The following is a 17291-nucleotide window of genomic DNA, read 5'->3' as shown; positions in this document are numbered from 1 at the left end:
ATGAGGCATTCTCAATTAAATTCTGACACACACACACACACACACACACACACACACACACACACACACACACACACACACACACACACACACAGCCTGCTGGTTTTTGTAGACCAAAGACTGATCCCTGTAAGCTGGAGCCGTCCCTCATCCTGACATTCCACCACCCTAAAGAGCAGTAAAGACTCCTGACCTTCCACCACCCTAAAGAGCAGTAAAGACTCCTGACCTTCCACCACCCTAAAGAGCAGTAAAGACTCCTGACCTTCCACCACCCTAAAGAGCAGTAAAGACTCCTGACCTTCCACCACCCTAAAGAGCAGTAAAGACTCCTGACCTTCCACCACCCTAAAGAGCAGTAAAGACTCCTGACCTTCCACCACCCTAAAGAGCAGTAAAGACTCCTGACCTTCCTCCACCCTAAAGCGCAGTAAAGACTCCTGACCTTCCTCCACCCTAAAGAGCAGTAAAGACTCCTGACCTTCCACCACCCTAAAGCGCAGTAAAGACTCCTGACCTTCCTCCACCCTAAAGAGCAGTAAAGACTCCTGACCTTCCTCCACCCTAAAGAGCAGTAAAGGCTCTGTTCCGTAGACTCCAACTCCAGCCACTCCACACAGCAGGTGAATAAACCCAAATGTCTCCGGTCTTTAAATACGTGACCTTGAATATGATAGCTGCTGCAAGGCCCTAACCGATTCTGAGTTGGAACACAAACCCTCTCTTTAATTACAGACCGACTTCTTCACTTTCCTCTCTACCTCTCCGCTACTTGCCCTTCCACTCTCTCGCTTTTCCTCTCTCTCTCTCTCTCTCTCTGGCTGCTCTGGAGTGTCATAGGGAAATTATAGGCCTGTGAGCCTTCACTCTGCATCGGCTACAATTAGACCCTTGCTTTAATTAAGGAAACCTAGAGTGCCAATTACCCCCTACACGCCTAGAGAGAGATGGAGAGAGGAGAGACAGAGAGGGGAGAGAAGGGAAGAGGGGAGAGAAGGGAAGAGGGGAGAGAAGGGAAGAGATAAAGTGGGAGGGTGGCTGAGAAGGAGAGAACAGAGTAGGATGGGAGAACATGCTGAGAGGAGAGCGGGAAAGAGAAAGACAGGGGTGGGGAGAAGAGTGCGGGTGTGTTGGACAGGGCTGACCTGGGTTAAGGATTTATGCGAGTGCTGGGAGGGAGAGACAGACAGAAACAGATGAAGGGAGAGAAGGAGATGAAAAAAGACTAGTGGAGCTTATCAGGGCATTTGGCCACTAAGACACCGCCTTGCAGTCTTCGTGTTTGTGTTTGTGTTTGTGTGTCTGCACGCACAAGAGTGTGCGTCATATATCACAATACAGATGTAAGATCTTAATTTGATCACTCTTTTGTTGCTGAGAAATATCCTGCACAGCAGGAAATGGAAACTTGCAGTGTATTTGAGTTTTTAAAAGGCTTTTAAAGTTTGTAATTTCCACTTAGAAATTTCAGACTTGATTTGCCCTAACGTGTATCAACCCCTACAAAAATGTCCATTCATTATAACCCACATAGTAATTCACATTTCCTGTTGCTGCAGGATTATTTTTCTGCTGTAGCAAAATGGCTCAAATTAAGATCCTACATCTGTAGTGTATGTTCAAAACCTGATGTGTGTCTGTTTGAGCCTGTGAGATTAGGTCTCCCCCTCTACTCTAATCCCACTCCCCTCCTCCCTGTTTCCTGCTTCCCTGGTCTGGAGGGAGCTGAGGAGTGATGGACTGGCCACTGACATCCTCACACTGCATTCAGCATACCTACTGGAGCGAGAGGCCCTCTGAGAAAACATTACACTTCACTCTCTAATCTTATAATAAGGGCCACGTATGATAGCGCATGGACCTGTGTGAGTATTTACATGTAGAGAGAGAGAGAGAGAGAGTGAGAGAGATAGAGAGAGAGAGAGAGAGAGAGAGAGAGAGAGGGGGGGGGGGGGAGAGAGAGAGAGAGAGAGAGAGAGAGAGAGAGAGAGAGAGAGAGAGAGAGAGAGAGAGAGAGAGAGAGAGAGAGAGAGAGAGAGAGAGAGAGAGAGAGAGACAAAGACAAAGACAAATGTTTTACTCCTTTACTCCTAGTCATCTATTCCTCTTCAGGGAAGCATGTCAAACAGCTCGGTGGTACTACTGTCCTTGTTCTCTCCTCTCCCAGGACACAACCTGACCCAGTTACTGTAGGGAGCAGACTACTGGCTACTGGCTACTGGACAGGGTCCGTTTCTGTGTGGGTGTGCAGCCAGAGTTGAATAACACAGCTGTGAACCAAAATGGCTGACCTTAGCAGTGGGGATTTAGTGTATTAAACCTACCCTCCATGTCTGGCATTCATTTGGGCTCAGAAATGTGCAAGTTACAATTGATTCAATGCCTGGAATTCTGGGTAACGTTCTAATATGGTGGCTGAAATGTCTGTGCCACAGCAGAACATATTGAAGTAGAAACTGCAGCATTTCCACACAGCAGACAAAAGTATTTAACAATCCTAGACTGTTGTCTGCAGAACATTGGAAAATGAAGGTGCACTATGCAGAAATCACTCCGCCATTTCCTGGTTGCTAAAATTCTAATAGTTTGCCTAATTTCAGTTTATGTGACAAAACAAAGACATATAGTGTAGAGAATCATTGTACCATCTAAACCACTGTTAAATATATTTTCCATAACCAAAATGATTGTATTTTCAGCTGTTTGAAGCTGTTGTACAAAACCTAAAGTAAAAGACGCAAAAACGAAACTTATGAATGGGAAGCATAGAAATAGCGCACATAGAACATATCTACTGCTTTTTAGACTTGCGTTCAATGAGAATGACAGATTTATAACTCACATTTCTATGTGAATTTGGTCGGGTCATCCAAAAAGTTACATATTGCAGCTTTAACTCAACATTTCTGTCACATTGCAGCTAGCTAATTGCTGAGATTGTTCAGCAGTTGACAGTAGTAATGTTCTGGGTTTGTTTCTCCCTGGTTGGATTTTAGTTCTGTAGCTAATCTCACACCAAAGGGGTGATCTGAAAGAGTCCAGATGACTTCCCACATCTCCCTCCCTGGCTAACAAAAGACACTGACTATGGGTGAGATTAAACTTCATAAAAGACCAATTAAGGAGAGCTGGAGTAGAACAAAGAAGCTCAGAGAGACACAGTGGAACAGCTTTCTACAAGATCAAGGAACCTCACTGATTACTGAGGGAAAACAGTGGTACAGTTGGCATGGTTTGATAGGCATCGTAACTAAACCAGTGTGTGTGTCTCTGTGTATGTTTAGAACAAAGGGTTTAGAATTAAGTCAACCTCAAATCAAAGGCAGCTGTGTTTCTCTGTGATTGTTTCTGTTTAACTGATAGGGACTCAATGGTAACAAATCTGACGGAGATAACTCATTATATTTATAAGGATTTATAACGAGTTTATAAAGAGTTCATAAAGAGTAGTTCACAATTATCATCATGTGCTGAAGGAAACACACTTTGGTCCTGGTTACAGGTCTGTTTTCAAAGTGCACAATCTCCATTCAGCATGTTTACTGTCTGTTGTGTTTTAGTGGTTATTTTCCTCTTTGTGGTTCTGTTGTTCAATCTTTACTAATTTACAACCCATTTCTCTCTCCCCATCTCAGCACTCAAGTCACATCCTTATAATAAACTCTGGACAGTAAATGGTTTGCATGCATCTCCATGTCAGTCAGACTGGGAGCTCCTCCTGCCCACTAAAGACTGGGAAAGATACCAAACAAAAGGTCAGCTCTCACTCACACTTCTAAAAACGCACTCAAATATGCTCTGACGCAAAAGTACACGCATCGACTGCAAAAATAATATGACCAACATCTACTGTCAGGTCACACTCTCTAACATCTGCCTTATTAACCATATCAATGTTAGGATCCTCATTGGTTACAGAGTAATACAAACGCACACACACATACACACTCAGTGACTAATCCGCAGTGGGAGGTGGACAGCTTGACTCTGGAGGACAGTCAGTCTGAATGGTAGAACGGATTCAGGCTAAAAAAACATCCAAAGATCAGCACATCCAAGCCCAGATACAAGAGAATACCCGCCCTGCATGGGTCTCCTCTTTCATTCTGACACATCCTCCTCTCCCTCTCTTTCACCAGCCAAGGAAACCAGACATATCGAGGGGTACAGTTCAAGATCTTCCTTCCACTGTTCTCTGCTCTTAAAGGCTCAAGACAGGGGGATTTGAAATGCAAAAAACCTTTGAAATAGGTTTTTAGGTTCCACATTGAAATAAGACCTTGTATGATGAAATGGTGAAACTAGTGTGAGCATGCAATGTGTATACTCTGTGTGTATACTCTGTGTGTATACTCTGTGTGTATACTCTGTGTGTGTGTGTGTGTGTGTGTGTGTGTGTGTGTGTGTGTGTGTGTGTGTGTGTCTGAATCACAGCACACAGGCATGGGAAGTCCCTCTGTCTCACAACTAGGTGCTTCAGATCATCACCTACTGCAGTGGTTCCCAACCAGGGGTACTAAGACCCCTGGGGATACTTGGGCTATCCACAGGGGGTACTTGAGAAGACTCATGAGACCATAGGCTTACTGGTCAAATGCACATGAGGGGGTACTACATGGGTACTCCGGGCAGAGCACAATTCAGTTGGTGGTATAGTAACTGAAAAAGGTTGGGAACCTACTGCACACACACACATATTAAACCACACACACACACCCTCTCACTTTCCGTCAGCCCGTTTCTAATTTCTACTTGACTTGATAGCAGTCTCTCCTCGGCACCCTCTGGCAGAAATGACCCTCTCCATAAGTGTCATTCTCTGTCCCTGTCCTATTTGATAGGCTGTGGCCTCATTCCCTCTCCTCTGTGTGCCCCCTCTCACAGTGAGTGGCGTGTGGGTGGAGGTGCAGGGGAGAGCACTTGGGTCGCCTGCCCCCCCCTCCGCCTGCCTGTCAGTGTGTCACGGACATTGGTGCATGGCTTGGGGGATTGGTGGTTGTGGGCTGTTTTTTTTATCATTCCCATCATCAACACAGACTACTGTCCACCTGTCACATTTCCATGTGCATCACATCTCATTTGTGACTAAAATATTCTTGATAATCAACCCAGACCCACTCAGAAACCCATCTGCCTAGGACGAGGCCACAGTCTGCAGAGACAACTTCATCAGAGAGAGAGAGAGTGAGAGAGGGGGGGAGAGAGAGAGAGAGAGAGAGAGAGAGAGAGAGAGAGAGAGAGAGAGAGAGAGAGAGAGAGAGAGACTATTTGCACATAATTATAACACTGTATATAGACATAAAATGACATTTGAAATGTCTATATTATTTTGGAACTTTTGTGAGTGTAATGTTTACTGTTATTTTTGTTTTGTTTATTTCACTTTTGTTTATTATCTATTTCACTTGCTTTGGCAATGTAAACATATGTTTCCCATGCCAATAAAGCCCTTAAATTGAATTGAGAGAGAGAGAGAGAGAGAGAGAGAGAGAGAGAGAGAGAGAGAGAGAGAGAGAGAGAGAGAGAGAGAGAGAGAGAACAAGTGTTGCTGGAGAGCAGAGGCCGATTGGCCTGTAGATTATAGCTGCGTCACTCGGATGCCTGTTTAACTCTTCAAGGGGCTAATCATGGGATTAAGCCACAGAGGATGATGGCTGGGGGTGTCAGTGAGGGGGGAGGATTGCTTTAAATGCAAATCCTTTTCTTATAAAAATCGGTTCCATTTAATAGGATTTCTGGGAAGAGATCCGCATTTCCGCGGCAGGGGAGACAGTCGGCAAGTCCTGACTGCATTGCCGCACTCACACAGCAGAGAGAGAGAGGCGATGGAAAGAGTAACAAAATAAAATAGTTCAGGGGAGGGGGAACGAGGCCCTAACTCTTTCACATAAGGGCCTCTTGTATTCTGAATAAAAAACATTATTTCAGCATTTGCTGGTTTTAGACACTGAGTTTATGGGTTGTGAAGCAGAATGTCACTCATTGCGGCACTCTATCCACAGAGAAGGTATGAAGAGAGAGAAAGACAGAGGGAGTGATGAGAAAAAAGAGGAGATGGAGGAAAAGTAACAGAGAGAGGATGAGCCTTTAGAGTGGTGTCTTTTGGGGGGTTAGTTAATCTTGTAGGCTGATTGTGAAGGCTCACTGGCTCACTCGGGTGGAAGTCTGTTTTTTCTTCAAACTCTTCTCGACAAAGACCACTAAATATCTGTTATACGATATGCGCAGGGATCAACCTTTGTTTAATCATTCACACACACACACACACGCACACACACACACGCACGCACACACACACTAATCTCAGAGGGTTTGGGGCCCTTTTGAGGATTTTACCCTGTGGACCGAATCCAATCTACCCCCCACGAACGCCAAGCTTAACTTGGCCAAATTAATAATTACCAGCATTGCCCTTTTTTTATACCTTCACAGTCCTGCAGTGACCACATGGAGGTAACACTTCAAAAATCATCAAATGCTGTTTGAATATTATATAAAAAGTCAATAAGATCTTTAACAGCTGTTGGATTCTGGCTTGAAATATACTTATTAATGTTACTATACTAGAACTTATTGATTACTTTACATGTATAAGAAATGTATATGTTGGGGGTCAATGAAGGGTGAATAGGAACTCTGTGTATAGAAAGTTACTGAGTAAGACAAGCGAATGTGCAGAAAGTTAATATTCTGTTCAAACATGTTATTGCTGAATATTCATATTTCTAAGGAAGGAGGCAAAGAGCAACAGTCTAGTTTCAGTTACTGATAAGGCAGGCAAGTTGCAGTGGAACTAGGGATGTGGAACTCAGCACGAAAGAAGGATAACAGTTGAAGAGAGAAGACACTGGTGGGAGGGGGGCCATAGGGGCCCACCCCGAAGACCATCTGACTACAGTCCTATCCCATACACACTCACTTCCACGCCCATGAGGGTCCTAGACTTAGGCAGGGCCATCACAATACCAGTAAGAGGAATCGACCTAAGGATTGTTTATCTTTGACATGCAAGGAGATGACTCCGCTTAGTCGGAGGGTATACATATGTGCTTGTGTGACTTGTATGTTGTGCTTGCAGCTGAGGCACCCAGTGGGTTGAATAAACTTGGTTTGAGCTTTTTCTAGTCGCCAGTTTGAGTTTTTACTTTGTTTGTTCAGAACCTAACACAGCTAAGGGAAAGAGGTGACATTCAATAGATTAGCTTAACTCCCAGCCTACTGTTTCTCTTCCTTCTCAACCTGTTGAGTTGAGAAGGGAATTAGGGAACAGATGTTAGAGGTGGGTTTTTTACAGGAAAACGATACAGTCTAGGCCTAGATCCTCATAACTCTTCTCAATGGTAAGTGAAGCAGGCCTACAAAGTATCGTTGCAGGCCTGGATGCAGAGTGAATCGTAATAGTTCAAACACTTATTGAGGCAGGGGACAACAAGACCTCTAAAATGACCTTAACTGAAGGGGGAAAAAACTGAAACATAATCATGAATTGATTTTGGCGTTACTGTGGCTAATTAAAGTGACCTTGTAGCAGGCATACCAAACTAATCCCTTCAAGTCTCCTGTAATACCATAGCCGTGCTCGGGTGTTATCGATGCCTGTCAAACAGAACCATGTTAATTGTTTGTAGATAGAAGGGACCAGGTGTCACCATTTCAGCATGTAATGTGGAACTAATCCGAGCCATGCCGTTCAGGATTGATTGGTAGTGGAACACCACAGAACTGGGCAGGGTGGATATATACCAGCCTCTGGGTCACCTTTCCAGAACGCACATGCTCCCACACACACAGACAAGCACAAATTCAACAATGTGCACACACACACACACACACACACACACACACACACACATACACACACACCTAATTCATTGTCACCTCTCTATCTTAAATTAATCCATGTATGTATGTTGTCTTGGACTGTTTTTAAAAGACATATAAAGATATACAGTATATATATAAAGAAACTTGCAAGAAGTGAAAAGTGAATCTTCATTAATGGTGAAGTCTCACTCAGAGTTTAATTGCAATAGTTAGATAGAGGAGGCTTATGATTCTTCATACAAATAAAAATACTATACAGTAAAAATGTAGGAGTGTAGGATTGATTAGCCATCATGATGTACAACTAGCATGTCACATTGTAACAAGCACGTGTAAAAAATGTTTTTACTAAATGACACATGCATACAAAAACACGACAACATATGCACTATACACACGTACACATGGATTTTGTGTTATAGATATGTGGTAGTAGAGTAGAGGCCTGAGGGCACACAAATCTGTAATGAATGTATTGTAATGTTTTTAAAATGTATAACGGCCTTAATTTTGCTGGACCCCAGGAAGAGTAGCTGTTGCCTTGGCAGCAGCTAATGGGGATCCATAATAAATACAAATACAAAACAGTGCAGTTGTTACAATGTAATATGTGATGCTGTTACAATGTAACAATAATCTGAAGTTGAAGACAAAAGAGGGCTAAATCATATTTTCAATAAGCTATTAGGTAGCCTAATAACCCCACAGTACATTTTTCGTCGAGAATAAGCATGGCGACAGCACATGAAACAGCCTTTTATTTGAGAACGTTGTAGAGGTAATACGAACCCATCCGACCTACCTTCCTCTGCTGTCGACAGAAGCAAACACTCCAGCAGGACCAGCCAAAGTGGGGCAATTCGACTGGATATGAACTCCATAATGGCATCCAGAATATCCGTAATATGAACGAACTCCAACGATTGTGTGTGTCAAAAAAGTTAAACTGTAAATTTATTGGCACGGTCAGCTGGGCCGTGTACCCATTGGCCGCAACACTGACCACATCTGACACCGACAACAGTTCAAACACCAGTTTCACTGGGGAATGAGTGAAAAAAACGTGTGGTCACAACATTACAAGGAAAACCTCGCTTTGACTGACGGACGGTGGGAAGTCAATGTCTCATGGAATAAGTCGATACAAATAGACAACCACCTGTTTAAAAAAATAATAATCTAGAATAGTCAATAAAGTATTAACTTTCATACTAGGAAAAACGTTCCTTTATAGCGCTAGAGCATATTGCATATAGTGGCTAACAATTATATAGCAAAGTTGTCCTATGATCTTGTGCTATGTCCCCACTGTCACATTCAAGAAAGGGGACGCATGTAGGTGAAACTTATCGTATCATTGGGCTGTATTCGGTCCACTCTTTGTCCATGAACCCTCAACGACTTCCCTAAAATTTCCTCTCAATTCGATGACATGACTCCGTAATCAAGGCACTTGCAAAAAACTCAATTGTCAAGATGAATGAAAACCATGTTACTGCTGTGTTCTGTTCGATTCGGTAGTCTACTTTCTTTACAAACGACCAGATCCAGAATTGTATGAATATTTCTGTAAAAATCGTCCCCAAAAATTAAGTCGATAGATGGTCGGGTACAACTGCGTGTCTCTGCCCCTGTCTTTAGGCTGTTTCCAATTATGTAGAATGATTTACAAATCACAGAGCTGAAAGAAAAATTGAACGACAAATCACTCCTGAAAAATAAACAAGAAACAAAAAGTTATGCACTTATCTCCCGTCCACTCAGTAACCTCTCACTACGGATGTTTCAACACACATTTAGAGCCGAATAGCGCTAACCTCCACTGACTGCTTTACGCCCCGCCTTCACGCAGACAGTTTCGGCCAACCATAGGTCAATTCGAGCTGTAAGTCAAAAGAATATGAAAATCAACGCATTCACCCGACCCCATTTTTGTGATATTTTTTGCGATTGTGTATTTAAGAGCATAAGTGCTGGGAGTGATATTGCTCATACTTAAAATAGCCTACAGGTTTTTGGGATGTGGAGATCCTTTTGCAATGTTCTCTTTTATGATATTTAATTTCATTCCAGTCTGCTCTGTAAGCATACAATACATACAGGCTACTACAATATCTATGGAAAAGAAACCAGACTGTTGCTGGTTTCATGTCATTCCCATGCAAATGCCCTATCGCCATGCAGAGTCGCAGGAAGCCGCTTTGTGGATTGGCCTGTTATTTCCTCGGCAGTGACTTCATTAAAGTTCTGGAGCGGTTGGTCCTTTTCTTATGTAAATGACCTGGAAGACCCATGGTGGAAAACAATTAGTAGCAGAGAAAGACTGTCACAGCAGGCTGAGAACGAGAAAGCTTTGAGAATTAATTAGGTCTAAAGTACGTGTCTAAAAAGTATAAACAATGCTTATTATGATATACCTTTGCTATACTATGATTGGCCTTTATTATCGAATTGGCCTGCAGGTCACACAACGGACATTTCCGGTGTTCTATCTAAGTTCTTTTTTATTAATTTCTTCAGGGTTTGTAATGTTCTACACCACACATAGCCTACTTAACATGCTCACATCTCTCAGGCATTTCCACTTGAGACATTAGGTGAGTTAAAACTCTTGGTCCTACACAGAAAATGCTGTAATGTAAGTTAATGTACCTTGCTAAATGTGATAATAATCTTATAAATGGACTGTGTATAATAAGGGAATTATAATCAATGATGTTGAATTGAACTATTTGCACTGTACTTTGTACTTTACCCGACACACTTATATGTCACGCATACAGAATATGAGCAGTATGCACACAAAGACACACAACTAACACCAAACCCATACCTACATTTTACATTTTAGTCATTTAGCGGACGCTCTTCTCCAGAGTGACGATTGAATCGTACTACACTGGCTCTGACGCTCGTCGGATGTGGCAGGGCTTGAAAACTATTACAGACTACAAAGGGAAGCACAGCCGCGAGCTGCCCAGTGACACAAGCCTACCTGACGAGCTAAACCACTTCTATGCTTGCTTCGAGGCAAGCAACACTGAAGCATGCATGAGAGCACCAGCTGTTCCGGATGACTATTTGATCACGCTCTCCGTAGCCGATGTGAGTAAGACTTTTAAGCAGGTCAACATTCACAAGGCCGCAGGGCCAGACGGATTACCAGGACGTGTACTCCGAGCATGTGCTGACCAACTGGCAAGTGTCTTCACTGACATTTTCAACATGTCCCTGACTGGGTCTGTAATACCAACATGTTTCAAGCAGACCACCATAGTCCCCGTGTCCAAGGACTCTAAGATAACCTGCCTAAATGACTACCGACCCATAGCACTGACGTCTGTAGCCATGAAGTGCTTTGAAAGGCTGGTCATGGCTCACATCAACAGCATTATCCCAGAAACCCTAGACCCACTCCAATTTGCATACCGCCCCAACAGATCCACAGATGATGCAATCTCTATTGCACTCCACACTGCCCTTTCCCACCTGGACAAGAGGAACACCTACGTGAGAATGCTATTCATTGACTACAGCTCAGCATTCAACACCATAGTGCCCTCTAAGCTCATCACTAAGCTAAGGATCCTGGGACTAAACACCTCCCTCTGCAACTGAATCCTGGACTTCCTGACGGGCCGCCCCCAGGTGGTAAGGGTAGGTAACAACACATCTGCCACACTGATCCTCAACACGGGGGCCCCTCAGGGGTGCGTGCTCAGTCCCCTCCTGTACTCTCTGTTCACCCATGACTGCATGGCCAGGCACGACTCCAACACCATCATTAAGTTTGCCGACGACACAACAGTGGTAGGCCTGATCACCGACAACGATGAGACAGCCTATAGGGAGGAGGTCAGAGACCTGGCCGTGTGGTGCCAGGACAACAACCTCTCCCTCAACGTGACCAAGACAAAGGAGATGATTGTGGACTACAGGAAAAAAAAGAGGACTGAGCACGCCCCCATTCTCATCGACGGGGCTGTAGTGGAACAGGTTGAGAGCTTCAAGTTCCTTGGTGTCCACATCACCAACGAACTATCATGGTCCAAACACACCAAGACAGTCGTGAAGACGGCACGACAAAGCCTATTCCCCCTCAGGAGACTGAAAAGATTTGGCATGGGTCCTCAGATCCTCAAAAAATTATACAGCTGCACCATCGAGAGCATCCTGACTGGTTGCATCACCGCCTGGTATGGCAACTGCTTGGCCTCCGACCGCAAGGCACTACAGAGGGTAGTGCGTACGGCCCAGTACATCACTGGGGCCAAGCTTCCTGCCATCCAGGACCTCTATACCAGGCGGTGTCAGAGGAAGGCCCTCAAAATTGTCAAAGACTCCAGCCACCCTAGTCATAGACTGTTCTCCCTGCTACCGCACGGCAAGCGGTACCGGAGTGCCAAGTCTAGGTCCAAAAGACTTCTCAACAGCTTCTACCCCCAAGCCATAAGACTCCTGAACAGCTAATCATTGCTACCCGGACTATTTGCACTGCCCCCCCACCCCATCCTTTTTACGCTGCTGCTACTCTGTTAATTATTTATGCATAGTCACTTTAACTCTACCCACATGTACATATTACTTCAACTATCTCAACTAGCCGGTGCCCCCGCAAATTGAACTGGCCAAACAGTTCAATTTTTGTTTCATCAGACCAGAGGACATTTCTCCAAAAAGTATGATCTTTGTTCCCATGTGCAATTGCAAACCGTAGTCTGGCTTTTTATTGGCAGTTTTGGAGCAGTGGCTTCTTCTTTGCTGAGCGGCCTTTCAGGTTATGTCAATATCGGACTCGTTTAACTGTGGATATACTGTAGATACTTTTGAACCTGTTTCCTCCAGCATCTTCACAAGGTCCTTTGCTGTTGTTCTGGGATAGATTTGCACTTTTCGCACCAAAGTATGCTCTTCTCTAGGAGACAGAATGCGTCTCCTTCCTTAGCGGTATGACAGCTGTGTGGTCCCACAGTCTTTATACTTGCGTACTATTGTTTGTACAGATGAACATGGTACCTTCAGGTGTTTGGAAATTACTCCCAAGGATGAACCAGACTTGTGGAGGTCTACAATTATTTTTCTGAGGTCTTGGCTGATTTCTTTTGATTTTCCCATGATGTGAAGCAAAGAGGCACTGTTTGAAGGTAGGCCTTGAAATACATCCACAGGTACACCTCCAATTGACTCAAATGATGTCAATTAGCCTATCAGAAGCTTCTAAAGCCATGACATCATTTTCTGGAATTTTACAAGCTGTTTAAAGGCACAGTCAACTTAGTGTATGTAATCTTCTGACCTACTGGAATTGTGATACAGTGAATTATAAGTGAAATAATCTGTCTGTAAACAATTGTTGGAAAAATTACTTGTGTCATGCACAAACTAGATGTCCTAACCGACTTGCCAAAACTATAGTTTGTTAACAAGAAATCTGTGGAGTGGTTGAAAAACAAGTTTTAATGACTCCAACCTAAGTGTATGTAAACTTCCGACTTCAACTGTACTATGCGCATAGTGCAGCTGGTGTAGGCAAATGTGTGTTGCAGTGAGAAGCGTACTAGATTGTGCTCTTGAGTCCAAGGTGGCCCAAAAAAGCCTGGCCCATGGGTAACTGGGTCAGCGGAATGTGCTAAATGGGGTCAGGTCTGACTGGCCCGTCTGACGGCTGTAAGCACATCGTCTCCCATGGTACACACACTCCTGGACACGATCCATTCATACACTACACCAGGGTTCCCAAACTTTTTCACTCAGGCCAATATCCCGCGCACGCCACCTGTACAGTATATCTATGGGCACAAGCACTGTTCATGACACAAACTGTTCACACCACTCTTGTTGGCGGAGAGACATTTTTATTGCAGATTTAAGCTTATTTCCTGCAATTCTACACATTTTGTCATGGGGTGCAGAGAACATTTTGCAGCTTTAAAGCAAATGTTCTTGTAATTCTATACATTTGTCCATGTCTAATGTGTATTCATGTGATATTTGAGTGACTCGAACATTACTAGAAATCTATGGGCTAAAAAACCTAACTAAAAAACGCTGTTTTGATCTGGACATTTCTAGACATTTCTGACAGGTTATACTGAACAAAAATATAAACGCAACATGTAAAGTGTTGGTCCCATGTTTCATGAGCTGAAATAAAATATCCCAGAAATGTTCCATATGCACAAAAACCTTATTTCTCTCAAGTTTTTTGGTACCATTTTTTTACATCCCTGTTAGTGAGCATTTCTGCTTTGCCAAGATAATCCATCCACCTGACAGGTGTGGCATATCAATAAGCTGATTAAACAGCCTGATCATTACACAGGTGCACCTTGTGCTTGGGACAAGAAAAGGACACTTTAAAATGTGCTGTTTTGTCACACAACACAATGCCACAGATGTCTCAAGTTTTGACTGCAGGAATGTCCACCAGAGCTGTTGCCAGAGAATTTAATGTTAATTTCTCTCGTTCAAATATTTTTTATTGAACACACACAAGAATGTTGTATAGGTATGAAAGACACGTGTACAGTTCTTATCTAAACATAAGAGAACAGATATGAACAACAAGACCCAGAGTTATGGGCACAAAACAAATATTACAAAACAGGACATACAGAACAGGGACAGGTAGAAAGAAAAAGGGTAGATGTACCCCCCCACTTATACTTATACCCCCCTTTATCCCCCCCCATATTCCACCCTATTCCCCTCCCGACTGCTCGGGTGGCGGGGCCAGCACACGCTGCCCAAAGGTAGATTACAATATGACAATTGAGAGTGCGTTAAAAAGTACAAATTCACAGCGCCGACTGGTCCAAGTAAGAGAGGAAAGGCTGCCAGATTTGATCAAATGTTGATCATTTATTGTTCAGAATATATCTAATTCTTTCTAAGTGTACAGTGTTTGCCAATTCGCTGAGCCATAATTTGGTAGAGGGCGCTTCCCTCCTTTTCCAAAACAACAAGATTAATTTTTTGGCCGAAATGAGACTGTAAGAGATTAGTTGTTTTTGGGAGTTGGTTAATCCGTTTAGGGATTCGGACACTCCCAGGATTATCAGAAGCGGGTCTGGGTCTATTGAAGTCTCCAGAACTACAGAGAGGACCCCAAAAATTCCACACCAATAACCATACAGAGCATAGGGCAAAGCAGTGGAGTAGTGTACCCTGCTCAGCCTGACATTTATCACACATAGGGGATGTATCAGGAAATATCCTATGCAGTTTAGTTTTGGAATAATTTCTCTGTCATAAGCCGCCTCCAACATCGTTTTAAAGAATTTGGAAGTACGTCCAACCGGCCTTACAACCGCAGACCACCTGTATGGTGTCGTGTGGGCGAGCGGTTTGCTGATGTCAACGTTGTGAACAGAGTGCCCCATGGTGGCGGTGGGGTTATGGTATGGTCAGTCATAAGCTACAGACAACGAACACAATTGCATTTTATCGATGGCAATCTCAAGGCACAGAGATACCGTGACGAGATCCTGAGGCCCATTGTCGTGCCATTCATCCGCCTCCATCACCTCATGTTTCAGCATGATAATGCACGGCCCCATGTTGCAAGGATCTGTACACAATTCCTGGAAGCTGAAAATGTCCCAGTTCTTCCATGGCCTGCATACTCACCAGACATGTCACCCATTGAGCATGTTTGGGATGTTCTGGATCGATGTGTACGACAGCGTGTTCCAGTTCTCGCCAATATCCAGCAACTTCGCACAGTCATTGAAGACGAGTGGGACAGCATTCCACAGGCCACAATCAACAGCCTGATCAACTCTATGTGAAAGAGATGTGTCGCGCTGCATGAGGCAAATGGTGGTCACACCAGATACTGACTGGTTTTCTGATCCACGCCCCTACCTTTAAAAAAAAGTATCTGTGACCAACAGATGCATATCTGTATTCCCAGTCATGTGAAATCCATAGATTAGGGCCTAATTAATTTATTTCAATTGACTGATTTACTTATATGAACTGTAACTCAGTAAAATCTTTGAAATTGTTGCATGTTGCGTTTATATTTTTGTTCAGTATATAAATAGCGCTCTAAGGTATGCAATGACTGACATGACAAGAGGAAAACTGATGATGCACTACCAAATTTCGAAATTGCACCTTATGCATTCTACTATTACAACTTCCAAGAGTAAGTTGAAAGCTGGACTGAGTTCCTAAAAAAAAAACGCCCCCCGCTGCCGACCCCACAGTTTGAGAACCACTGCACTACACAACACAATAGCAGCACGAAAAACACCCTATCTACCACTCTGTCAGGCAGAAGTTGGCAGGAATAACGTTGGATCAGCAAGTTTCTCAGAGACGGTATGCATCCATAGTGGGCCATAAACCCCATGTTCCCTTACACATAATGCTAAAAGCTCTGAGGGTGTTGGGTGAGACTTTTCTCTCTGGGGGTGAGACTGACATGGTGGAGGTCAGAACAGAGGAAACCACAGTAATGAGTGAAAGAAAGACACAGAGTGAAGAGCTGAGACTTGCACAGTGCCACAGAGGTGTGAAGTCTGCTGTGGTTCAACGTCAGTGCATGTGTGGTGTGAATGGAGGGAAGGGTATATCAGGCAGCTACTGTTCTGCCATGGCTTCAGGGCATCTGATGCTACTGTTATATCCCGGGCCAAAACACTTCCATCATCTATCTAGCCCAGTGGAGCAGGTGTGAGGTAGCAATGACCAAAGGTTTATACCTACTTTCAGATCTCCCTCGGCTTCTGACATTCATCACAACATTTAAGTCATTTAGCAGACACTCTTATCCAAAGCAACTTAAAGTAGTGCGTGTATACATTTTCATACTGGTACCCCATGGGAATCGAACCCACAACCCTAGCATTGCAAAAGAGAGAGGAGGGAAAGAGAGAGGAGGAGAGGAGAAGGACACAGATGATACAAGAAGATAGAGTGAGCGTGTGAGGTAGAGGAGGGGGAGAGGAGAAGGGCATGAGGGACACATAGAGAGAGTGTGTGTGTGAGAGGAAGGGGATAGAGAGGGGAGAGGGAGGGGAGAGAGAGGGAGGGGAGAGGGATGGAGAAGGATGGAGGGGAGAGAGTGTGGAGAGGGAGGGGAGTGAGAGGGGAGAGGGAGGGGAGGGAGGGGAGAGAGAGAGGTAGAGGAGAGGGAGGGAGGGAGGGTGAGAGGGGAGAGAGAGGGGAGAGAGGGAGGGGAGAGAGAGGGGGGAGAGAGAGGGGAGAGGGAGGGAGAGGGAGGTGAGAGGGATGGGAGAGAGAGGGGGGAGAGAAAGGGAGGGGAGAGGGAGGGGAGAGAGGGAGGGAGGGGAGAGAGAGGGGAGGGAGGGGAGGGGGGAGAGAGGGGGGAGAGGGATGGGAGAGGGAGGAGAGGGGAGAGAGAGGGGAGAGAGGGAGGGAAGAGAGAGGGAGGGGAGAGGGAGGGGAGAGAGGGGGGGGAAGAGAGAGGAGGGGGGAGAGGGAGGGGAGAGAGGGGA

At 44.4% G+C, this 17291-nt stretch overlaps 1 protein-coding gene across 1 annotated transcript in view; it reads right to left on the bottom strand.

Moving 5' to 3' along the window:
- The window catches only part of LOC311100193 (ephrin type-B receptor 4a-like), a 37487-nt gene extending 27919 nt beyond the window's left edge, over nt 1–9568 (bottom strand). Inside the window, exon 1 of the mRNA XM_084140998.1 lies at nt 8627–9568. Within this exon, the coding sequence (XP_083997124.1) occupies nt 8627–8705 (79 nt within the window). The 5' untranslated portion in view covers nt 8706–9568. The remainder of the gene's footprint in view (nt 1–8626) is intronic.
- Between the last annotated feature and the right edge of the window lie 7723 nt (nt 9569–17291).

This window comes from Coregonus lavaretus (assembly GCF_964263955.1).
Source record: "Coregonus lavaretus genome assembly, chromosome: 24".
NCBI classification, from domain to species: Eukaryota; Metazoa; Chordata; class Actinopteri; order Salmoniformes; family Salmonidae; genus Coregonus; species Coregonus lavaretus.
Note: the sequence above shows the minus strand (reverse complement) of the source record. Positions and strands in the feature narration are given on the sequence as shown.